At 44.6% G+C, this 24,739-nt stretch overlaps 2 protein-coding genes across 3 annotated transcripts in view; one reads left to right on the plus strand and one right to left on the minus strand.

Annotated features, from left to right (window-relative positions):
* Positions 1 to 8,471, plus strand: part of PTPN14 (protein tyrosine phosphatase non-receptor type 14) — a 116,197-nt gene extending 107,726 nt beyond the window's left edge. For both annotated transcript variants that reach the window (XM_083494132.1, XM_083494133.1), the window contains exon 19: positions 1,493 to 8,471. In XM_083494132.1, coding sequence (XP_083350258.1) covers positions 1,493 to 1,621 — 129 coding nt within the window. In that variant the 3' untranslated portion in view covers positions 1,622 to 8,471. The remainder of the gene's footprint in view (positions 1 to 1,492) is intronic.
* Positions 8,472 to 11,711: 3,240 nt separating this feature from the next.
* Positions 11,712 to 24,739, minus strand: part of SMYD2 (SET and MYND domain containing 2) — a 34,409-nt gene continuing 21,381 nt past the window's right edge. The window contains exons 6-12 of the mRNA XM_083494647.1: positions 24,330 to 24,397; positions 23,255 to 23,357; positions 20,946 to 21,056; positions 18,928 to 19,048; positions 16,839 to 17,013; positions 14,780 to 14,888; positions 11,712 to 12,151 (exon numbers count right to left, since the gene is read on the minus strand). Of these exons, the coding sequence (XP_083350773.1) occupies positions 12,071 to 12,151; positions 14,780 to 14,888; positions 16,839 to 17,013; positions 18,928 to 19,048; positions 20,946 to 21,056; positions 23,255 to 23,357; positions 24,330 to 24,397 (768 nt within the window). The 3' untranslated portion in view covers positions 11,712 to 12,070. The remainder of the gene's footprint in view (positions 12,152 to 14,779; positions 14,889 to 16,838; positions 17,014 to 18,927; positions 19,049 to 20,945; positions 21,057 to 23,254; positions 23,358 to 24,329; positions 24,398 to 24,739) is intronic.

Below are 24,739 nucleotides of genomic sequence, written 5' to 3' on the forward strand. Positions count from 1 at the left end.
CCGGGACAATCACAAATCAGTCCCAGTGCGCACCAGCGACACATGTCTGAAGACATGTGCACACTCAATTAGCAGAGTATAGCAGAAACAACCGTGGAGCATGAGTGTAGCATTCTAAGTGATTTATTAAGCAAAATATACAGGACAAGGGATGTGGGGGGGCACTGTGGGTTTACCACAGAGCCTAGGACTTGCAGATCAGAAGGTCGGCGGTTCGAATCCCCATGACGGAGTGAGCTCCAGTTGCTCAGTCCCTGCTCCTGCCAACCTAGCAGTTTGAAAACGTGTCAAAGTACAAGTAGATAAATAGGTACCGCTCTGGCGGGAAGGTAAACGGCGTTTCCCTGTGCTGCTCTGGTTCGCCAGAAGCGGCTTAGTCATGCTGGCCATATTACCCGGAAGCCGGCTCCCTTGGCCAGTAAAGCGAGATGAGCGCCACAACCCCAGAGTCGGCTACAACTGGACCTAATGGTCAGGGGTCCCTTTACCTTTACCTTATATACAGGACAAAGCAATCATGGCGTTCTCTCACTTCTTCTCCAAGAGAGAGAGAGAAAGAAAAGTACAATAGTACAGTACAGCAGAAGAGAGATAAGACTGACTTCCGTTCTCACACTTTCCAAACCTAGAAAGTAAACATTGACATGTGATGTAACAATCACACATCCAGCAACCGAGGAGTGAAATTCTAACAGGGTGACTCTTCCAGTCAAAACGGTAATGGCAGAGTTGAAGAAGGCCATTGGTGAGATAAAGTGATGAGGTGAGAAGTGTACTAATTCTACAAAGGTGGGAAAAGCCTGGCTGGTGGGTCAAGAGATTCGCCAGTCCCCTAATGACTGTAGTGACTAGGTGAGTGAGGGGAGACTGTTGAGCCATTGATGCAGAGCGAGCAATTCTCTCAGGTGAGGAGCTTGCGGCCTGGAAGAAAGAGCTGGCTGTTGCTCAGTGACAGATGTCCTTTGATTTCCCAACCTCTTTTCTAGGAAGTCATTACTGTTCTCTTTTTCTCATATGAAGACGATAATAAATGCTTTTAATGGCCGCTCCATCTGCAGTTTGCTCTAATTTTGCCATCTTATCTATCTCCACTCTGTTTTCTGCAATTTCGTTCCCCGTACCAGTTTTGATAGCTACTGAGAAGGGCTGGGCGATGTCTGGTTTTCAACATCGTGATCTATCACCAGCTAAACATAGCTTTATACTGATATATCACGATGTCTGAAATAAGGATGGAACTATGTAGAAGCAAACGGGGTGATGTCCTGGCAACCTCTGCTGCTTTAGGGTTCTAAAACGGATACATCTTTTACTTACCTTTAACACGTTATTAACATTTGCTATTTTAATGTACGGAGCAACAGGGGCGGCAGGAATCATGAGGGAAGCGATGGCCAGCTTCACGGTTTCTCCCACGTCACATTTTTTTTTTACATATTTATATTTGTACATGTACATATTTTTACATTTTTATATTCCTTCGATTTTGCAGAGAGTGGATGTTCCAGTGATGCTGCAACACCTGAGGGAGCAAAGGATGTTCATGATCCAAACCATCGCTCAATATAAATTTGTCTATCAAGTCCTCATCCTCTTCCTTCAAAACTCTAGACTCATTTAACAGCCTCAGAAGAGACCCAGCTGTTTCCCCATACATGCAGCCTTCTGGATCTGGCTGAGAATCCCTCCCTCCATGTTGTTGTGGGGGGCGGGGCGTGTTCTTTTGGCAGTATTTTGTGACGAATACGCAAAATTGACAGTAGGGAGACCTTGTTCTTCCTACAAATTATTTTATACGAGATAATTTATTATTATTATTTTTCCTCGCAATGATGTGTGAATGTTCTTAATTTGTGAAACATGTTATGACTTTGGAATTATGGAAACACATTTCATATGGCTGACCTTCTTTTTACAACCTGACAGTTCCTATCTGACAGCGTTCTCTCGACTTTTGCGTTTCTGTACGACCTGGTAGGCTGTTTTTATTCTTCAATTTGGAGGGATGCAACCTATTTTCAGGGCAGGGAAGAGGTGACTCACATTAAAAAAATAATGGATTTTGTCCGGATCTAAAAGCAAGTATCTTTTTCTATACAGGCAACTCCCAATTTACGCAGGGGTTACATTCCAACGCACCGCACATATAAATGAAATCATGTATTTTGAAACACCATTGAAAAGGCTGCAAACACCCCATTCAGCCCCCACCTTATTCTGCCCTCTTTTGTGACATTATTGTGATGTTTTTGAGTCTCTTCTGCGTTCAGTGTGATGCGTGTGTGTGCAGTTGCACACATATCAGATGCGCCTAAAACAGATGTTGCTCTGTGTGGTGATGCATGCAGCTTTTTTTCCAGTCTTTTTTTACAGCCTGGTTTTCCAGTCGACTCTTAACATCCAGGTGAGCAGCATTGGGCAGGAATGCTCATAATGTCTTGGTGATGGTTGAAAGCAATACTTCTGTATGTGTAGCCACAAAAAAAGCTCAAATGGTTTAAATAGAATCTGTCATTGACATTATCCTCTAACACCCCAGACGCACTTCACTTCCTTTTTCTTCCATAAATGGTATTGAATCCTGGCTCAGGAAAACGATTTCACTTGACTGAGCAAAGGATCTTGTGAGTAGAAATGGATCACCTGGTCCTGTTTCTGGTTGTGTGTCAGTTTGTCACATGTTTTGGCTATCAGTCACATTCCACCTTGTTTTCACATTAAATCTGATTTTTTTTTTATTTTTTTTTAGAAAAGTAAAACTCTGTACGAAAACTCGTATTTAAATACAAATCTAAATACGTATTCTAAATGTGTATTTAACTGCATATCTTATCGCAGAAGAAATGTACGGGTTTCTAAATGTATTTTACTGTAAAATGCAGATTTCTTTTTTTTTAAACAGACAAATTTTTGGTACTTTAGCGTGTAGCAAAATTTGGGAAAGTGCAAAACCTGAAGAGTGATGATTTTCCATTCCATGCCTTTGTCCGCGGAAAATGAGAATGGGGTTTGTTTGCTTAAAAACATGCAGACAGGGCAAAATCCACCCCCACCCAGCCCTATCAGTGAGTTTATGGAACATTTGGGATTGAAACCAGAACTGATTTTGTGTGAAAACAGTATGTGGATTTTATTCTGGTAATGATCAGCACATTACCATGGCTGAGCACATGCTCAGAGGCTCCCTTCTCTTTAATTCTTAGTCTTTGTCTTCCCACTTTTTTCTCCCCTTAGTGGACATCAGAGTTCTAGTACAAAAGAAAGTTGGAAGCCTGCTCAGGCCTTGTTCAGGGAACCAGCCACTGGGAAGTTCTTCTGTGCAGGCCCATGAGATTTCACAGCTCCCACTCATTTCAACAGACCTTGTGGGTACCATAAATATCCACTCTCTGATTCCTAGAGTACATTTTTATGGTAAAGAAATACCACCAGGAGCTGCCTTGTATTGTGGGTCAGACCTGTGCCCTCCTAGTCAAGACTGGCAGTGGCTGTCCGATGGCCATTCAACTGGGAAACCTGATGATTGGCCATGGAATTGTTTGCAGGAAGAGGGTGCTTTCCACTTCTAAGCTGTGCATGGCCCTCCTTCAGTGATGCATCTATGATGTTCTGTCAGTGGTTCTTTGGCCTTCTGTTTGTTTGTTTCTTTGCATGCCCTCAATTTCAGGCAATAGTGCTTAAGCAGCTATTGCTGAGTTTGGCAGGCAGCTGGTACCCTTCTTCCCCAAGAGCAACATTGGATGTAACAAAAGAAAGCAGGGACAAATCCCAGGTTTTATTCATCTAATCAGTCGTATGCAATTTAATTTCATTTGTTGAGTGTGAATAAAAAACACTGGGTGGAACTCGATGTTGCGCAAAGGTGACAGTTCCGTCAGTTCAGACATTACTGTATTAAATCTCCCTTCTCCTCTGCCAGCACTGGGGGTTCTCCCAGTCTTCCCAAGCAGATGTGGGAAGGCATGAGAGGTGTTGTGTGGGGAGGACAAAGAATGGGGGGCGGGGAGTCCAATTGCACTACAGAACTCATTGTGCTGGGTTCTACTTAGCTCAGTGTTTCTCAGCCTGTGGGTACCCAGATGTTGTTGGACTACAACTCCCATAATTCCTAGCCAGCATGACCAGTGGTCAGGGAAGATGGGAGTTGTACTCCAACAACATCTGGGGATCCACAGGTTGAGAACCGCTGATTAGCTGAAGCCAGCCCTCAATTTCTGAAGCAAAGAGCATTAGAAATGAGTTCCCTTTATGTTTAGGTAATGGACACAAACATCATAGCAGAGCTCATCTTAGAACAGGCATTCTCTTCTGTGTAAGAGAAAAGGAGAAATGTGTATTTTAAGATGGTGATGGCTTCCTATCTGTACCCTTTTATAAGTACTGGTACATAATCAAGCTGCACACTTTGACCTTTAGAGCAAATCTATGGAGGGAGGTGGAGGAATACATCATGGAGGGAGTTCCATTGTTCTCCCCCACCCACTTTTTATTTGTTAGGCTTTTCCTCTTCCATTGGAAGAAATGAAAGGTTTTTGTTATTTTAATCCCATGGAAATCCAGTGGGAGGGAAAATAACTCCATTCGTGTAGTCTCTCTCCCTTCCCCCATGCTCCAATTCTGGGGGCCAATTTCAGCAATGACAGGGCTTTGAATCTACTAGATCCGGATCTGCCACTGATGTGACCTTCTTTTTAACCCTTTCACCCTTGAGACACCAATGACATTTCAGTGCCACCAATGACATTCATTCAGTGCCAGGAGGCCTGTAGGCGCAGACTTCCATTTCAGATTGCAGAGAGGCACAGTTTCCAGTGGGACTCCCAACTGCCCTTCTTGGGAGCTTAGGATTTCTCCCTGAAAGTGATGTTTTTAACTGACGAATCAATCAGACTTTATACCTCCTAATGAAATGGTAGACCACATTGAGATACTCCAAGTTGCCCCCAAAATGATTAAGTGAAGAAAGCACAGGGAAAGCCTCTTGCTGATGCACCTTTAGAAATTCTGCTGCTTCCTTAGTTAACTCCAATTTTCAGTCCAGCATCTCCTTGCCGATGCCAACATATCTCTTGTTAAATTAGCTGCAACCATTTAAAGTCTTTTAGTGGCATCTGCATGATAATTGCACAGAGACGCTTTGTATCTGGGAAGCCGGCCAAGGAATAAACCTTGAAGCAAAGTGTATTAAATTAGTTATCTCATTATAGCTTTTTGAATAATTTCCTAATGATGAATTAAGTTTGAACCCAGAGCTGTCAAGTCCCATTGCTCCATTTGGCCTGACAGGTAGGGAGTAAGATGGGGGAAATCAACCACTCTGAGGTCTGATTACGACGAGATCTGGGTTGGAATGGGTATATTCTTGGCTTTTCTGGAAGTGCACAAACAAAAAAAGAGCCATATTTAATAAGCAGGCATAATGGATGCTAAAAGGGAGAAGTCGATGCAAAGCCGCCAAGGCTTTTTGTCACAGTGCACACATCTTGCACACAAAATTACAAGGGAAAGCCTCCTGCAATGAGCGAACAATGCTCACCAGCGAGCCAAATAGTTGCTAACATAATAAGCAACAATTTTCATGCTATTCCTAAAATGGCTGATGGTGTTCAAAGTGACTTTCCTTCTTTTTTAATTAAAACGCCTGTTAAATTTAGTGTGATTTTTCACAGTAGATTTGACCTTGACAACTTTCTTAACATCTTACTCAAAACAAGAGATCCTTGCATAACTTCAGTTATTCCTCTCTACCCTTAACTATAACACTCACCAGTATATCAATACTGGTGTCGTCCGTCCCCTGTCCCCCCCCCCCCCCCGGTTTTAGTAGGGTCACTTGACAAAAGTAAAACTTAAGGTTGTGATTTCAATGAAGTGCTTTCTCAAAACCCAAGTTCCTTCTCGGATCGCATTCAAGTTTGGGAATGAATTTGCCCCAGAATAAATGAGAGCAGGACTTTTAAGAGAGTTGCTTTCCATTACTTTGCCATAGTTTTATTATGCAGCCCTTTGCCTTTTTTTCTTTTATTAACACAAGTCTCTGCTCAGTAGTCCGTAATCCAGATAAAGTTAGTTGAAAAACCACATTCCTATTCAAGAATGGGTCCTGTGAGGGACCCATTTGCTGAAAGAAGCAAGATTTGTTGAGGAAGCTGGGTTGTGTCCCAAGGGTTCATTTAACTTGGGAGATTAATATAAACTGTTATTAACCAGGTATCTGCATACAAAGAAAAGTGATGTTTATAGGAACCCCATTTCTGCAGAAAATTAATGCTTTACTAAATCGCCCTGCCTGACATTTGACCTGTGCACCCAAACTCCATGACCTTTCTGGCTTTGTTGGATGACCAGTACTTTGTTAACTTTTAGGAGAGTCTTGGGGTTTTTTAATGTATTTTTATTAAAGATTTAGGAGAATCTTGTTGACAGTTTAAGCGTGTGTAAGATGGCAGCAGTAGTTTTATGCCCTTCCCTGGGCAAATCCAAACTGGCCATGATGATTCTTGCTTTAGTGATATCTAGGTCACGACTGTCACACCTGTCATATTATTATTGGGGATTACAGCTAGTCCAGACGTCGAGCAAAACCATAGTGAGCTTATGATGCTGATGCTGAAACACCTATGTTGTTTTCCTGGCCCAAAGCAAAGTGCTGGTGATGGCCTCTTAAGCCCTAAATTATTGAAGCATTGCTTTCTTTTATATGGATCTCCTCACAGTTTAAAATCTTCCTGCAAAGGCCTCCTCTGGCTTCCTCCACTAGGTGCACTGTAAGAACATTCTTCTTCCATATGAACCTTCCCAGAAACATAGATATTTGGTTCCTATTTTATGAACATTCCTGCTTTCTAATGTTGAATGGGTAGCTATTGTAGATGGGGGCCTTTTTATCTGGTTGTCCCCAGATTACGGAAGCACTGCTCAGGGACATATTCCAGGCCTCATCATTGCTATCTTCCGGTACTAGGTGAACTCTCCCTTGTACATCCTAGCTTTATGTGAACTTCTGCATCATGGAGCCTTGTGTATCTGCAGAGGCACCCAGAGCATTTGAGAACCTTGGAAGATCACACAAGGTGCTGGGAGGTGTTTCACAGCCCCAGGAGAAGGCCATGGGTAGGCAAACTAAGGCCCAGGGGCCGGATCTGGCCCAATCGCCTTCTCAGTCCAGCCCGTGGACGGTCCAGGAATCAGCATGTTTTTACATGAGTAGAATGTGTCCTTTTATTTAAAATGCATCTCTGGGTTATTTGTGGGGCATAGGAGTTTGTTCATATTCCCCCCCAAAAATATAGTCTGGCCCCCCACAAGGTCTGAGGGACAGTGGACCGGCCCCCTGCTGAAAAAGTTTGCTGACCCCTGGCTTAGGCCATGTCTCTGCAACTCCTCTCTACCTATGTTGCATCTGAGGGCAATAACACCTGAAGAGGACTAATGTCAGTTGGTTGAATTTTTTAGATTGGTCATGGCTTACCTATCTGTATTTAACCGCTTTTGTTGCCTGCCTTACAGATGTTTTTATAGTTGTATGCTGCAGATTTTTGCAAAGTGGCTTAAATGCCATGGTAGGGCACGCACAGAAGATAAAATAAGAAACACTTTTTATGAACCTTGGTTCCATTAACAGTTTCAGAATCTAAATTCCCCCCTTCCCCCAAAACATAACGCCTGGAAATTAATTCATCGCAGCCCCTGTTCTTCTAAAACTCTTGTTTTTCTGCTGCTATCTGCTGCTGCCTTTAAAGGCATTAATTAAAAAAAAATAGAAGCTGCAAGGAACTAATATTAGCCTGTTGGGATCACCTCTGATGGGAACGTTCTCTCTCTTTGTGTAAACAGGAGTATCTGTTTTACAGAACGGTTGCATGTGCATTATTTCTGTATTGCACCTGTATAATCATATCTGACTTGTGTTATACAGACTAACACACTAAATCAATTTTACATCACTGGATTGTTGTTAGTCTGGTTTTACTGCAGTATTTTTGTGTATCACCAGGGATTTTCTTTGTTGAGTCCAGAGCCATTATGAGAAAGACTTAAGTTCTTCTGTATGTATAAATTTTGTAAACAATTGAGTTCAACTATTTTTATCTCCATTAATCCGGTATGACTGCCAGACACCTTTTTGTACTATTGAAAGTCTGTTTTTAAATAAAAGAAATCTATGCATGCATGCTATTTTGTACCCTAATGTATATTCATATCAGAACATAAGCTTATGCTTGTCGGTTTTGTTTTGTATGGAACCGATTGACTTTTGACAGTATTTTTGCACTTTTTTTCCTTTTCCTTCCTGTTTTTATAAAGTTTTCTTCAGCATTAATAATTGCAATATTTTTTTTTACTCCTTACACTACCTTTGTGTAAATACCTGCCTTTTGCAGCGAAAGAAAGTTTTGCCTCAAGCTTTTGTTTTGTAAGAGACTATGCTTAGCCTTCATATTATGCAATAAAACTTTCTGCCCTCAAAATTCTAGTGGTCATCTTATTGATTTGAAGACAGCGGGTGGGATATATTTATTGAACATTGTAACTTCCCTCATTATAGAGTAGGACTGTGTCCATCTCTACCAGCCAGCATAATATATGACTGCAAAAAATGGGAGGGTTGCCATGCACCTGTGAAAGAAGGGATGTGTTACAGCATTTTCTCAGTGACGGGGAATGATGTCAATTTAAATGCCTGGTCTGATACTTTGGTGCAAAGCAAGACCATGTATCTCCCAACATTCTTGATGGAATAGGCCATGGGTAGGCAAACTAAGGCCTTCTCAATCCGGCCCACAGACGGTCCAGGAATCAGCATGTTTCTGTTAGGATATTTCCGTTCCACCTTAAAAGGGAGCAGGCTTTGTGAGTCACAGAGTCTGCGCATTTCCTGTTCACAGGATGTTTATGTTTCCTATTGCTTTCGTTCTCTCTCTGTGTCTGGAGACACTGAAGCAAGCAGTCATGTTTTTCTTTGTTCTGATCAACGCTTAATAAAACTTGTAAATAATGCTCTCCTGCGTGCAACTTCTGCTGGGAATTATCTGCTGATAGAGTGTGCATGAGCTCTGGAATGTGGCAAGCTATTTCTGGAAACTCGTGTCGCTAATTGCTGATACTGTATCTACGGGAGATCGATGGATCGTCCGGCAGCCGGCTTGGGGGCCATGATGGACTTTGTCTCCCTGGCAGTATCCCAACAGTTTTTACATGAGTAGAATGTGTCCTTTTATTTAAAATGCATCTCTGGGTTATTTGTGGGGCATAGGAATTCATTCATTATTTTTTTTTTTCAAAATATAGTCCGGCCCCCACAAGGTCTGAGGGACAGTGGACCAGCCCCCTGCTGAAAAAGTTTGCTGACCCCTTAATTAGGCAATATTACCCAGGTGACACCGCAATGCCACAGTGCTTGCAGGATGATAAATGAGTGCAGTGAATTTTGCACAATAAATTTGCATGCTGGGAGGTAAGTGATGCTTGTATGTTTGTAGGATGTATGTTCAGAGGATGGGTGGGGGAAGAGCCCATGGCTGCTAAGCTTACCTACTAGAATATTAAAAGACGTAAAGTGCCTTTGCAACTTCGTTTTGTGTGACCTGCACACAAAGTCCTTAGCTCACATGCTATTTCCCAGTTCACACACAATGGTAGTAGTGACTAGTCTCAAAGTATCCCAGGAGCATCACAAGGCTGTAAACCAGTCCAAAATAAAAAGACACCCTCCTCTAACTGTGCCATCCAGCAGTGTGTATATTGATCCCTGATAGCAATTCTACTCTCTTATCTAGCAGACATCTTGATGTGATGAGATAGCAAAGGGTAGCAAGTAAATAGATGATCCTATTGCTTTTCCTTTGCATGTGTGCCTAAGGTACAGCCATTACTCGAGTTAGTTCCAATTGCCTTCCATTTTAGAATTGCACTGTTCGCACCCTTGGTTTGGAGTTTGGTAACACTGTCCCATCCGCTAGCAGCAATCCGATTCACAGAAAGATTTTCATCAACTGCTGCATCCCAGCCATAGCAAGCATTTGATTAAAACTCTGCTATCGGAAAGTATCAAGACATGGCCCATCTGCTTGGAAATTACGTTTCATTGACTAATTTCATTTCCTGTAAAACATGTGCTTCTATGGACTTGTTAAGTGTTAGCTTCCAACTGTTCGTCCTTATATTTTGAAGTGTGAGAGTTTATGGCAGTACCTTCAGAGAGGAGGGGAAGCCTGGGCAGTACTTCTGTCCACGGCATGCTGTTGGTCGGTGCTGCCTCTGTGCACTAAATACTGCTACTCAGGAGCACAAATAGGGCAGATCTAACCATTTAGCTTCCACACGGACCCGTTCCACACACATCCTGTATGTGGAGCTTCAGCTGCTCAGTGGAGGGCCCTGGACAAACATGTGCACCTTAAGGTGTATCTTGATGCACATCATCATAATGCTTGCTTTCTGCAGAAGAGGAATGCCTTCTTAAGGGAGGAGGGGGAAATACAGAGCCTCATGCCTATCCACAGCCACTACACATGGCCGTGTGTATACAACAGACATAAACAGCAAAGCTGAAATCCTGAGCACATGCACCTGGGCATATGCCCCACTGAAAGGAGTGGGACTTACTTTGAGGTAGACGTGCACAGGATTTCACTGAGAATTTATGCTGCTGGCATTCATTCATTCATTTATAGTTTATCCAGATTCCATAGAAGCACATCCTTTCAGGTAAGTTCCACTTAAGATGACTGCTCTGAAAACATCGCCAAGTACAGAAGGTTTCAGGTTTTAAAGGGAGGGAACTTTTATGAAACTAGAAGAGATTAATATGCAACACTGGAAAAAGAAAATTTCTACACACATGGAGAATCACAGAGGTGGAAGGGACCTTTTAATTCATCCAAGCTCCTACTCAGTGCAGGATCAACAATGGAGGATGAAATGACAGCATCCATGACAGACTGCTTTGTCAGCCTCTGCCTAAATATCTCCAACAAAATAAAATATAATAATAATAATAATCTGCTCTACTGCTGAACTGCTCTCTTTTCTCTCTGCTTCTAACTACCAGTTGCTGGAAACTGCAGCTGGGGAGAATGCTGTTGAGGTCAGGTTTTACTTGCATACTTTGCAAAGGCATCTGGTTGACCACTGTGAGAAAAGTGTGCTAGACTAGATGGACCACTGACCTGATGGAACAGGACTCTTACGTTCTTAAGAAGTTTCTCCTAATGTTTAGCTCAAATTGGCTTCCCTGTATTTTCCACTCTTTGGTTCTAGTCCTGCCCTTTGGAATCTTCCTCCTATTGTTTTGGAGCTGCTAAGATTCTGTAAGATTGGGCTGCAAAGCTAATTGACTGGAACCAGTTTCTTGGGTGATACTGCATCCAGTTCTTGCCAAAGAACAATAGTAAAGTCAACCCTACATCTCTCCTTATTCCTGAAGATACGTAAGACCCCAGAAACTTGTGCTAATACATCCATACACAATTTGCAGGGAACAGTATGTTTCCATTATCCATGTTGACATTGTTATCCTAAGCGTGGACACACAGTGTTAGAAATGAATAACTGGAGTCAATATATGCAAGAGCTAAGTTTGTAGCAAAATTTTGGAGTGCAAATGTTGCAGCTACGACAAATGTTGCAGCTACAATGAATGTGCCTGCAATGCATTTTTTGAAAGACAAAGTTCATGTCACAATAAGAAGGAAAGCAATCAAGCCGGCTCAAGCAAGGCTGTCCCATTTTAATTAATTGCTTTGCATGGCTAAGATACATAGTACATTAAAATCTGTAGAGAAAAGAATTGGTCATCTCTGCACATGATCAATCAAAGGCATTAGCTGTATGAAACCGTGGCATTTCCTTAGTGGGGGAAAAGCATTCAAAATTAATTCATCAAGGCTCAAGATATTTCACATCAACCTCAGAGAATGCAAGAGGTAAGGCCCGGGTGCACCACATGTTTGTCATTCCAATTATTTTACAGAAAAGCTTTCATCCCATGTCAATTTTCAAAGCACTCCTGAAGTTTCCATAGCAAGGCTTTTAAAGAAAGGTTGAAGGATTGCATAGATTCAAAGACTCAGTGGGCCTCTAATTCCTTTTTGATCTCTATAACGTATGGATGATCTTTCCCATGTGCTATCTCCATGATGGCAATTGCCTGCGAAAGAGGGAGAGAAAAAATACAATTGATTCAGACAGCCTTGGTTTATGAAATGTTCTCGTCAGGGATTCCAAAGAGTCAGAAACCTCTGACTGGTTTTTGTCCCCTTAAATGTACCCAACTGAAAACAGCCCATTTGATTGTAAAGAATCAAACCTTATTATATACACAGCACCTTTTGATCCTAAGAGATCTCCAAACTCTTTTGAAAGGCACAGACAAGCAAAAAGTTAAACGACATTGTATCTGCCTTTCTGTTCTAAACTTAACCAGAAGGTGACTCTCAGACAGAGCTGCTTCGAGCAGAATTTGGGCCTGCTTGTACTTGAAAGCAAGATGGAGACTGGATGGTCAATGGGAGAGGGTGATGTTTTAGCCATTAACTGGGATGACCACAACCCTCCATGTATCTACTACTCTGACTAGAACAGCTCCAACGTCGCCCCTTGCTGGTCCTCCTGCAACCAATTGCCCCCCGAGTTTATAACGCAACAGCCACAGCATTCAGATGCTGCAGATAGAAGTTGAAGCTTAGTTGCCAAGTTGCCTGGAACCACTGGCACTGAGGCGACTTCTTGGGATCTGCATTTCAAGCCTGTGTTGCACTACTTTGGTCTTCATCTGCAAAATAAAGTTTGTAGCCAAGGCTGCAACCCTATACAGGCAACGACCAACTGACATGCAACTGCGACCGCATGCATCACGGCAACCCGGAAGTGGCTGGAAAAGGGGGTGGAGTGAGGCATAACGGGATGGAGCAGGCTTATGCATGCTCCGTCAATGTGCATGGGGATCAAGAAGAGAACCCCCGTGCAAATGGGTCGTTGCCTGTACCCACTTACCTAGAGTAAGTTCTAATGAACCTAATGGGATTTACTTCTACATAGATATGTACAGGATTGCACTGTAAATTAATACTTTACATGCCATTTTAAAAAGGTCCACCTGAATCCTCCTTTTGATGGTGCACACCTGTGCAGCAGAAGCATGTTTTAGCCATCCCTACCTTACTGAATTAAGGTAACTAAAAAATTAAGGAAGCTGTACACAGCAAGCCTAGGAGTCACTGGCGAAGCTCAACAACACCATTTCTAGGTCGATGTAGAAAATCCAGCTGTTTTTCCCATCTTTGGTTTAGGGCTGTGGTTTTCAACCAGTGTGCCGTGGCACCCTGGGCTGCCTTGAATGATGGTCAGGGGTGTTGTGGGCAACACTGGTCTCTGTCCCTCTTTCCTTCCCTCCCTCCTCTGATGCCCTCTTGTGTCTCTGCCTCCCAAAGGCTTGCACAGCTGTTTGTTGCGGCATCCCTGGCTACAAGCTCCCCAGGCGAATGGTGCCTCTGGGGTTGGCCAGGGGATACTGGTTGCCAGAAGCCGAGGCAGCCTCAGAGAAAGCAAGCAAGACAAGGAAGCCCAGCCAACCAGCCCTTGCTGTTGGGAATGGACAGAGAAGTCCCAGGCCCCTGTGGGGCAGTGTGAGGAGGCACCTCTCTTTGGGGCAGGGAGGGGCAGCCAAGGGTGGTGGCAACAGCTGTCCAGAGGACTCCCAAGGAGAGGGGAGATGAGAGGAGGCTGAGGGAACACTCCACAAGGGAGTTCAAAAAAGGGTGAGAGGCTGCCAGCTCTGCAGGAAAGGGGTGACAGAACTGGGCTCCTGAGCCCCACAGGGGTGCCACAGAAAGAATGTAGCTGGTCAAGGGAGCTGTGAATTCAAGAAGTTTGAAAACCACTGCCCTACCAACTAATGCTCACATGTCTGTCAGTATAGAGAGGGCTCCACAGCAAAGTCCTTGCAAGGTGAAGGTGAGGAAGGGGAGGCCAAACCAAAGCCCTCCACAACCGATCAATACACTGCCTGCACCCCCACCCCACCTAACAAGGTTTTCCAGCTACAGGGGGAAAAATATTTTGACTACCATATGCACTAACATTCAAGATAGCTACTGAAATGCAATCTGCTTTGTGCCATATGCCAGCTTCCATCAGAGCCAAGAACATTCAGTTTCTGAACAGCTCTTGATTGTACACAAAACCACAGAAACTGAGAGTGACTTTTCAGTGACGGATCCTGTTGGGAAAACCGTGTGTACCAATTAAATTGAACTGCTGGTTGCTGCCACCTTAATTGAAGGAGATTCAGGGCATCAAAGGTAGGAGCAAAAGTACGATCCATAAATTTGAGTTCTAAAATAATCATTTTGGAATGGGAGGAGGACTTTCATTTTGCCAATTCAGGAAGCTGAAGAAGGTGGCTGGAAAATTAAGTACTATAGCTATGCAAAGGCAGTTCAGAATTTCTACCCAAGTGAAATGTTTATAGAAGAAGAAGAAGAAGAGTTTGGATTTGATATCCCGCCTTTCACTCCCTTTAAGGAGTCTCAAAGCGGCTAACATTCTCCTTTCCCTTCCTCCCCCACAACAAACACTCTGTGAGGTGAGTAGGGCTGAGAGACTTCAGAGAAGTGTGACTGGCCCAAGGTCACCCAGCAGCTGCATGTGGAGGAGCGGAGACGCGAACCCGGTTCCCCAGATTAGGAGTCTACCGCTCTTAACCACTACACCACACTGGCTCTCTGCATGTCATAAGAGCATCTAAGGGGCTGGGTGTGTGTGTGTGTGAGGATACCTTCTTGAGAGCCTTAACGCCAGCAGGTCTGTTTTCCAGGCCCATGTAAAGTCTCCCCAGTTTCAGCCACATGGAGGCCACATTGAGGGAATATAAAGGATAATGTTTACTGCAAAAAAAGAAAAACAGGAACAACATCTGCTTTCACCAGAACTTGAAACCTCAGTTCTACAAAATTTGTTTGCAACAGCTCGGCAGGCCAAGACACACATCTTGCCCTTCCTTTTATTCTTCAATGGAAGGAATTATTGGTGCGCTCCACTTTTCTTTCTTTTTGCCAACGCATTCCGGCTGTTGCCAACATATACATACACGGTCAATTTGTGATCGTCTTATGAAATGGACTTTGGTCAAATGAGGCTCATACTTTTTCAGGGCAAACTACACACTTAGACCAGAGATCAGGTGAGCAGAGGGGCAACCGGAGAGCAATCTCGCAGTTGCAATGTCAGCATGCCGCTGGTTGCGCAGCCAGCCTAAACCAGCTTAGAAGATCAGTCTCCAAGTCCCCCCCACCAAAAAACCCAAAAAACCTAGGCAAATCACCGGGGTGATAAATCTGATTCAGGCTCTGGGGGAAGAATGTGCCATTGTGTTTTCCCAGTCACCGCTCCCCACCAGCTGATCTATGACTTCATACTGGCATCTGATTCAAAGGGAGATGTTCGTTTACACTCCACAGCTGGAGAGAAAATTATGCCCTGAGATAATTCGTTGAGCAGCCTTGCGACTGGCTCACACACAACGGTAGGGTGTGCCATGCCAGAGTCTCTGGGCTGAACATGCTGCTGGTAGTGCTCCTCTCTGCATGGGCTGCAGGGCAATGCTTCCAACAGAATATAAAAGAACACAACAGAACCTCAAACATTAACAGCTTCCTGATACAGGGCTGCCTTCAAATGTCTACAAAAAGTCATAATTATTGATCTCCTTGATATCTGATGGGTGGGCGGGTGCCACTACCGAGAAGGCCCTCTGGTTCCCTGTAACTTCACTTCTCGCAAGGAGGGAACTGCCAGAAGGCCCTCGGAGTTGGATCTCAGTGTCCAGGCTGAATGATGGGGGTGGAGATGCTGCTTCAGGTATACAGGGATGAAGCCATTTAGGGTTTTTTTTTTAAAAAAAAATTTTATTAAAGTTTTCTTGGTTTAGCCATTTAGGACTTTGAAGGTCAACACCAACAGTTGGATTTGTGCTCAGAAACGAACTGGGAGCCAATGTTGATCTTTTAGGACTGGTGTTATATGGTCCCGGCAGCTGCTCCAAGTCACTAATCTAGCAACCCTATTCTGGATTAATTGTAGTTTCTAAGCCACTTAACAATTCCTAGACGAACGTACAGTTTTTGCACTTCTCCAAATTTTCTCCTTTTCCAGCAGAAAACAAGTACCAATATGCATATATTTTGGATAAAATATGTTCAAAGATATGTATTTAAATAAAAATTGCCATGCAGATTTAACCCCTCCTCCACTGAGTGATTTCTCTTGGTAGATCAAATCTAACCTTGGGGGGGGGGGGCATTTTATCAACTAGGGTGATTCTCCTGAATCACCAGACAACCTACTTTTAAAAAGTGCTAACCATGTTTCATATAAAAATTGCACCTGGCAAGGACTGTTTTAGAAAAATTCTAAGGGGATTTCCCACTTCCCATCACACAGGAAGGAATACCTCCAAGATTATGCCCGTTGCAACACATACTTGTATGTTCCTTCTCCCATTCAGTTACAACAAAATGCTTCCCTTCCCCCCTCAAAGCTACCATTTCATTCATATGGAAGATTTAAATAACATTAAACCTCACACAATCAACTAAGTATTCTTCAATCAGCTGACAGCCCCGCTTCCGAAATATGTAAATAATTCAGGAGTTGGTTTCTTGGGATAACAAGCACATAATTATCTTGTTTTGCTTCTACCTGCTAGGCTTGGCTTACACAGAAACAGTCATTAATGAGATCAGTTCATTGAATTGGAAGGTGAAGGTGTGTTTGGGTGGGTGTGTTTCTTTAGAGACACTTCATACAAATTACACAGAAAAATTCAGGAACGCTACCTGTATGGTTTGATAATCTTCTGCCCGTAGCGCAAAGCACCCTCCCAGTCTTGCATGTACAGACAGACTCCCATAGCCTGGTACATCATGTGCAGCATGTAAACATTGCTCTCGACAAACACAGCGCCCATCTTGTCCAAGCTAAGCTCGCAAACCTCGAGCAGTTCACTTGGGGGTAAGCCAAAAGTTAAGGAGCACAGAAAGTAAGCGGGGAACGAATGCCCGGTTATGACTCCAGGGCTACACAGCTGAACACCTGTTCCTTAAAAGCCAAGTCTTCTTAAGCAAAATCACAAGCGTTCCATACAGAAACGTATAGCCCTGTTGCTTTGCAGAAACACACAAGTTGGAAGGGACTTCAGAGCTCATGTGGTCCAAGTTCCTGCTCCACTCCAGAAGTGCAAATGCAGGATGCAAGAAAGACATTCCTGGGCCTCTGATTAGACAAAGAAAACCCAGTGTATCTGGAGGCAGTTTGTTCCTCTGTTGCATAGACTTTTCTCCTGAGGTTTAGCTTAAACAACCTGTTTCCTTGCCATTTCCACTGCTCTCTAGGAGCATCAGAAGATAAGCCTGCCCCATCTTTGCCATGACAGCCCTTCAAGTATTTGTTCCTAGCAGATGGCATTCAGAGGCAAACTGCATCTGAACATTATTGTTAGCTATCTTGGGAGGAGGTCCTGAGCTCAGATAGCTCAACGGTCAGGTGGTGGACTCTTATACCCAGGCATTTGAAGGTGCACATAATTCCATCTTCTCCCACATGATGTTGTAAAATGTACATGAAACTGCTGTCTAAGGCTGTCAATGGAATTGGGGAAAAATATTATCAGTCTTAGTCTCTCTCTGGCATTTTCATCAGCTCCCAGGAAGGTTCCGAACCCCTGTCTGGGATCAGTGATAAGCCAATGCAGGCAAACAAGAGGAAATGTAAGCCCATCGAGACAGAGGCACTGTTGGGTGGCAGTATTCAGCGTGCTCTGCACTGGGTTGCATGCCCCTCTGAAGCATCAGATATGGAGCATGGGAGTGAGAATGAAACATGGACCCATTTCCAGGCCCAGACCCACAGATTTCCAATGAGGGGGCTCCACTGCACTGGAGGCCTGACCTCCAGCACAAAGCTACTGCCAGGATAAAGGTAAAGGTAAAGGGACCCCTGACCATTAGGTCCAGTCGTGACCGACTCTGGGGTTGCGGTGCTCATCTCGCTTTATTGGCCGAGGGAGCTGGCGTACAGCTTCCAGGTCATGTGGCCAGCATGACTAAGCCGCTTCTGATGAACCAGAGCAGCACACGGAAACACCGTTTACCTTCCCACTGGAGCGGTACCTATTTATCTACTTGCACTTTGAGGTGCTTTCGAACTGCTAGGTTGGCAGGAGCAGGGACCAAGCAATGGGAGCTCACTCCATCGCGGGGATTCGAACCGCTGACCTTCTGATCGGCAAGTCCTAGGCTCTGTGGTTTAACCCACAGCGCCACCCGCGTCCCACTGCCAGGATAGGACCCTGAAATTTGTTGGATCCTGTACCAGTTCAGCTACTAGAGAGGAAACCCCTCTACACTGTCGACCCTGACTAGCAAGGAAGCAATGGGGCTCCATTTGTGGTGGTGACTCTGTTGCTTTGACCATCCTTGGGCTGGGCTAGGATTGCATTACCCACCTGGAGTCACCCCAAAATTATGTAAAATAACACCAAAGAAATGTTAAATCAGTGGAGGGTCTCGCACACACCTACTGTGTTAGACTAAAGAGCTTTGCACACTCCCTTTCTTGCATTGTTGGTCAAAAAAATTACACTCTAGAGCAGTTGCAAATCACTTTTTACCTTGCTTTACTGCAGCCAAGCTCAGCTCTAAGGGAAACCAAACCTACTTGCTGGAAAAGAAACTCTGGGGTTGAGAAACAAAGCAAGGGGTGGGGTGTGGGGAGATGAGAGAGGAATACAGCAGCCCGACGCTGGGGAATTGCATTTTTGGACAAGCCTCAACAAAATGAGGCTGCTCAATTGAATCTAAAGTTCAGCTTAAACAGAGAGCACAGATAAGAAAGAGAGCGAGTGAGAAAGAGAACACCAAAGGATATATTTGTAGTGTTTGGCCCTCCTGAATTCCTCAATCACATTTCTGGCATATTTGATCATATCTCGCACGGCTTCTGCTGATGGAGGCTCGTTCAGCTTGCGGATTTCCAGTTTATCTTTGTCCTGAGGGAAGAGTTGCGAGAGAGTTACAAGGCCTCCCCCAGCTCCGAGACAAAAAGCAGATCCACACAGAAACCAACAATAGCTGTGCAAAACACACACAGCGAGAGAGAGAAAGAGAGAGAGATTATAGGGATCTGTTAAAAGAAGAGAACTTAAAACCATGATAAAATTTAACCAGGGTTTCTCACAGAGGACATGAGGGTAGCGCTGTAGCATCTGCATGGGTCCCTGACTGATTATCTCCTGGGGTAGCCAATGGATGGCTCTCTGGTGTTGGTGGACTCTAACTCCCATCAGCCAGCATGGCCAAATTGGTCAAGGATGATGAGAGTTTCAGTCCACCCTGTTGCCTACCCATGTCTTCCACACGCTGTTAGGTGGATAGGAAGCTCCATTATACGGAGTCAGTATTCTCTGCCCAACGACATTCTAGGGCTTTAAGCAGGAGCCTTTTTAAGCACTGCCTGAAGATGCCACATACTAAAGGGGCTGCTTTGGACCCTGGATGGCGCAAGACTGAAATGCTGCCTGTCAGAAGTGGGCAGAGCCGCTGTGCTGAATTCCTGGCGGGTGGGCTGCTGCTGCTTGTATGGGGAGGCCAAGGTGGGGGAGAGGTTGGTGCAGTGCAAATGCACCAGCAGGAACACCAGATTGGCTCCGTTGGTGCATTTGCACAGCGGCAACATCCCTCCCGGTGACCCACCTTCTGGGGAGCTAGCATAGTGGCTATTCCCCCTCCCCCAGCAAGTTGCTTTCTGGGACATGTTCCCTTAATACACACACCCTCCCCCAAATTTCTCAGGTTAATGTCTTGATCATCCCAAATTCTGCATCTGCTCTCTGGAGAGAGGGAGAGACTGTGGGAAAGCTATATGGGGGGAACAGGGGGTAAGACTGCGCTCAGCCACAGCCCTACTGCAAGGGTGTCAGTGACTGGCTGGACGATGAGGAGTGGTGGGAGGCTTCAGATGGAGAACTCCCTCGGGAAGCCTCAGAAGAGGAAGGCTCGAAGCCTGGGGGGTGGCGGTGGGACACTGAAAACAGGTCAGAGGATGAAGGGGGAAGACCAGAAGGGTTGGATGTTGATGCTTATGTATAAAATTTGTATACTGCCCTATACTCATAGAACAAGCAACAGGCTTCAGTGAGAGAGAGGAAGAGGAGACGGAAAGCACTGCAGACATAGGACAGGCAGCTGAGGAGGAGGTAGGGGGTGAGGCTGCAGCAGTCCTACTATATTCATCCCTCCTCCTCCCTTGTCTCCAAGGGCACGGAGGGCCTTGTGTGTAACAGAGCAAAGAGCACAGGGAGAGTTTAAGATGGAGTTTAATACTGCTGGGAAAACAGCTAGACAGAGGGGAAATAGGAGGTCCAGATCTTCAATTCAGACAACTGCTTTACCGGGGGCCAGTTTTGCCCGTAGGTTTCTCTGTCTGTATTGTGTTTCCCTGAATAAAGAATCAACTCTACTGCTCATCTCTGAGTCTCTGCACTGATGTGCAGCTGAACCAGCTCTGACAAAGAGTAACCAACATGATGGTTCTTGGGTTCCTCTTCCCACCAGCCCCAGGGAGCATGGTCAATAGTCAGAGATGGCTGGAGCTGGAGCCCAACGGGAGTAACTCATGTGGAGCCCACTACTCCTGCAGTCTAAATGGTTGACCTTGAATAAGCAGACACAGCTGCACCAATGGGAATTGGAAGCAGGAGGTATGCCATGTCACAGATCTGCTTTATAGCCTCATATTACAGGCACAGTATAGATATTAGATGGTAATAAATGATGATGAGGTATAGAACCCAAACAAAAAAATAATAATGCTTTGCCTTTACTATAAAGTCAAGCTATAAATCTAAATAATAAATAAAGCATGTGCACTCTATTAAATACAATCACCTTTTTTTTAGTAATGCACTCTCTGCAATCGCAAGTGAAGAAGTAAGAATCTCTTAACCGATCATTCCTATCTTCTGTAGGATATAGCAGGTCAATGTAACTGGTAAAAATCTGGAAAAGACAGATGGGTAATATAACAGCAGCAGATAGGTATTGAAATGCTACAGGTTATACATAAACATACACTGATCTACATACTAGTTGCAGTGAGTGGCCAGAAACTTGCTGCATTTGCACAATGCGCCAGGTTTCAGGGCTAAGTCCCAGGAAAATACAGCCCAAGTTCAGTTTGTTTACTACTGATAGAATCTGAAAGTTTCAATGGCTGAACATGTGTCAGCTTAAAGTGGGGAGGTGCACACACAACATCCCTATCCATGCCTGCTCCATTTCTAACTCTCTGAAGAGGGAGCCTAACTGCATCCAGTTCAGAGGCCTTCCTGCAGTTGGGAACCTGATGTTCCTGATGTTCCCTGGAGAAGGTTCCAAGCCAGGGGTCAGCAAACTTTTTCAGGATGGGGCCAGTCCACCGTCCCTCAGACCTTGTGGGGAGCCGGACCCACCATCTCCCAAAAGGAGGGGAGGGAAGGGGAAGTTCCACTGCACAACCAAAATTTTGTGCGTCAGCAGATTAGTTTTGTTCGATACCACCAATACTCTTGTTAATAGATGGAGAATAGACTCCTTTGGAAGGTGGTGTACTTTAAGCAGAGGTTGGCTGGCCATCTGCCATGGATGCTTTAGTTGAGATTCCTGCACTGCGGGGGGTTGGACTAGATGACCTCAGGGTTCTATATCATGGCCGGAATCTTGAGATTTGTTTTTGTTGGATTTTGAATTTTGCTGCAAGTCTGAACACAGAAGGGCATATAGGCAGAGACACATTTATTCTAAGCCTCTTTGTGGATGCAAAAAAGTAAACAGCCACTCAGTTTGCTTTGGCTAGTAAGGTATCTTATCTGCCCAGAAGAAGAAGCAAAAACAGAAGCAGAAAACAGAACTCCAAATACACAAATACATGCAAACTCAAAGAATTTTCTTCCGGTTATAAAATAAGACAGAAAGTTTCAAATGCTGATCTTAAAATTTCTCACCCAAAATATAATACAATTAAAAGGCTACAAGGAAAACTAAACACATATCTGCTCCAGCGCCAACGCATGGTTTTCCATCGAGCCTGCTCTTGTTTGTGTGCATGTGTGTCCTTCACCTTCTCTCAACATGCCCAGGGCAAGTTGATTTTAGTTTGCAGTTGCTTGTTTTTATCCTACAGTGAGTGCATCTCAATTGCTTTTCTCCAGGCAGAAAATATGGGAGCCAATCTAAACACACACGCAGACACACGGAAATCTTGACAGGTTTCCCATGCAGTACCCACATTGAGCCAGAAGGTGGAGGCACAGGCCACGCCACAGAGGACAAATCTGTTGCGCTTCTGCGCTAATTGAATGGCAGAGAACCTTTTCCAGGAGTTCAATACTCCCTTGATTAGTAATATTCTACCAACTTGTTAACACACACTCTTTCCGTTGGCACTGCTGTTATTCCGTTTAATCGTCTTTATTTTACATAAATGAATAAGTATAAGGCATTCGAAGGGAACATGTAAATATTTTCCTGAATAATCCCACAACTGGGGTTTCTGGAATGCAGCAAAAGTAAACGATGTCCTCGCCCCTCGTAGGAACATCAGGTGAGCATGGATCTGTGGGGAAGGGTGTGTGGTGGACTAATGGAGCAGGTTAGGTTATGAAACAGACCGGCCTGACATGTTGCAGGCAGTATCTGAAGCTACCCTTGGCCTATTTAAGTGACCTCTTCAAACCTGAGTTCAAGGGGGGGAAATACCTGTGACTCTGTTGCTGAAAAACAGCAGGCCTGTGTTAACCTTTTGCACTGTCCTATTTTACATGCAATCCCCATTACTCTGACAGAGGACGACGACATGGTTAAACAACATGCTTAAGAAACATGGGTTAAGTCTGGCTAATACTTGTGGGGAGAAGTGAGGGAGACCTCATTAGGGGGCTGCCATTTTGGACAGGAGACCTCTTTTAAATGCCAGGTGTGGTTTCTGTCAGAGAAATAAGTCACCGTTTCGAGAGGGGAGGTGCTGGCTACCCCAGTTTAAAGACCACATCGTCGTAACTGGATTTGGAAATGAAGGGGAGAATCCTCAAACGGGGTGTGGAGGATGAGTTTACCACACAGATGGAAAGACACACCGCAGGTACACGGCAGGCCGTGTGTTTTACAAACCAGTCCCTCCCCATCCCTTGAAAGCAGGCATTCATTCACTGCACAGTTACCTCATCGCCAGCTTCTATCTCCTGCACAGCTCTGACTTCAGCCACGGTCCCTTTGTAGGTGACAATCACGTTGGGGCAACAACTGTGGTTCATGAGCGCCACACTGACAAAAACAAAAGGGCACCCATTTGTTCCATGAGCAGCAATATTAAAGACCACAAGGAAGAGCACTGTATACAGCAGGACTTGTGACAATTACCTGTGTTGAATGGGCTGGTTTGCACATAACACCAAACCAAACCATGGCTCAGCACAGATGTGCAAGTGCAAGGGCTCCTGGGGAAATGGATTGCACCTGCAGTCCTCCCCATAGTCCTCCTGCTATTACACTCATGGAAAGCAAGCCACAGTTTGGCTTAACATTGTGGAGGCTCGTCTCCTCCAGACAAACCTTGGTTAAAGCCCATGGTTTGCTTGGAGTGAAACAAACCGTGAGCTTGGGTTTGGATGGCTCACTAAGGCAAACCATGACTTAGCTCACAGCAGTGCAACAGCAGCAGGAACAGAGCAGTAGCTCAGCAGCCGCAAACGCCTCTCTGGAAACCTGTGTGTTTGCAGCAAGCCTGTATTTGATTTAACGTTATGTGCAAAGCATCTCAAAAGTCTCTTTATGAAGTTTATTATTACAACAACTGTATGATCAGGGCAAAGTTGCGAGTTCATGAAGCTCAAAGACAACAAAATGTCTTATCAGCTTACAGAATTTACCTCTAATAGTGAAGTCCTAGGAACAGTTGCTTGCAGCATAACCACAGCGAAGCACCTTAAAATCTCAACAGTTTCAAGGGAACTACCGTACTGGCCCGAGTATTGGCCCTTTGAGATCCTGGACCACTCAGACCTGGTATACGGTGAGGACCTGGTTCATAAGACAGGCACAGATGTTGAACACAAAGAGGAAGGAAGCCGTGTGCAGGACTCCAAGAGCTGAGAAAGGAATGCCTTGCTCAGCTTTGCAAACAACTTACAGCACTGGGGGATTTTGTTGTTGTTGTTGGAAACTAATTGATAGATCTTAGAAATTGTGTGTGTGTGTTTCCCTCCCTGGGGGAGATGCTGCATCTAAAACACTTACTCAGGGAATATCGCTGATCCCAAGTGTGAAAGTTCTTCATCTTCAATTGTGAAGCCGTTACAGTTCACCTGAGAGAGAAAGCGAAAGACGGAGAGAAATTAAAAACCCGCTGGCTTCTTGAGCATTGCATGCCTAAGTGACCATATTTGTCTGCACCATCCTGATTAATCTGATTAGAATGCTGCTTATTCTTAATCAAGTCTTGCTGCTGAGCGACTAGCTTTACAAGAAGGGAGGTCAGAGTTTGCCTGCAATTTAGTTTTATAGTGGAAGATTAAGGATGCGGCAGCCGGGCTGAGCTGCAGCAAAGTGTGTCAGCATCCTGGAACCAGGTGGGGCGAAAAGGCAGCTGAGTGTGTTATTCTCAGTCTCAAAATGACATTCAGCTCCAAGCCATACCTTCCATTACA

This window comes from Podarcis liolepis (genome assembly GCF_965112155.1).
Source record: "Podarcis liolepis genome assembly, chromosome: 3".
NCBI classification, from domain to species: Eukaryota; Metazoa; Chordata; class Lepidosauria; order Squamata; family Lacertidae; genus Podarcis; species Podarcis liolepis.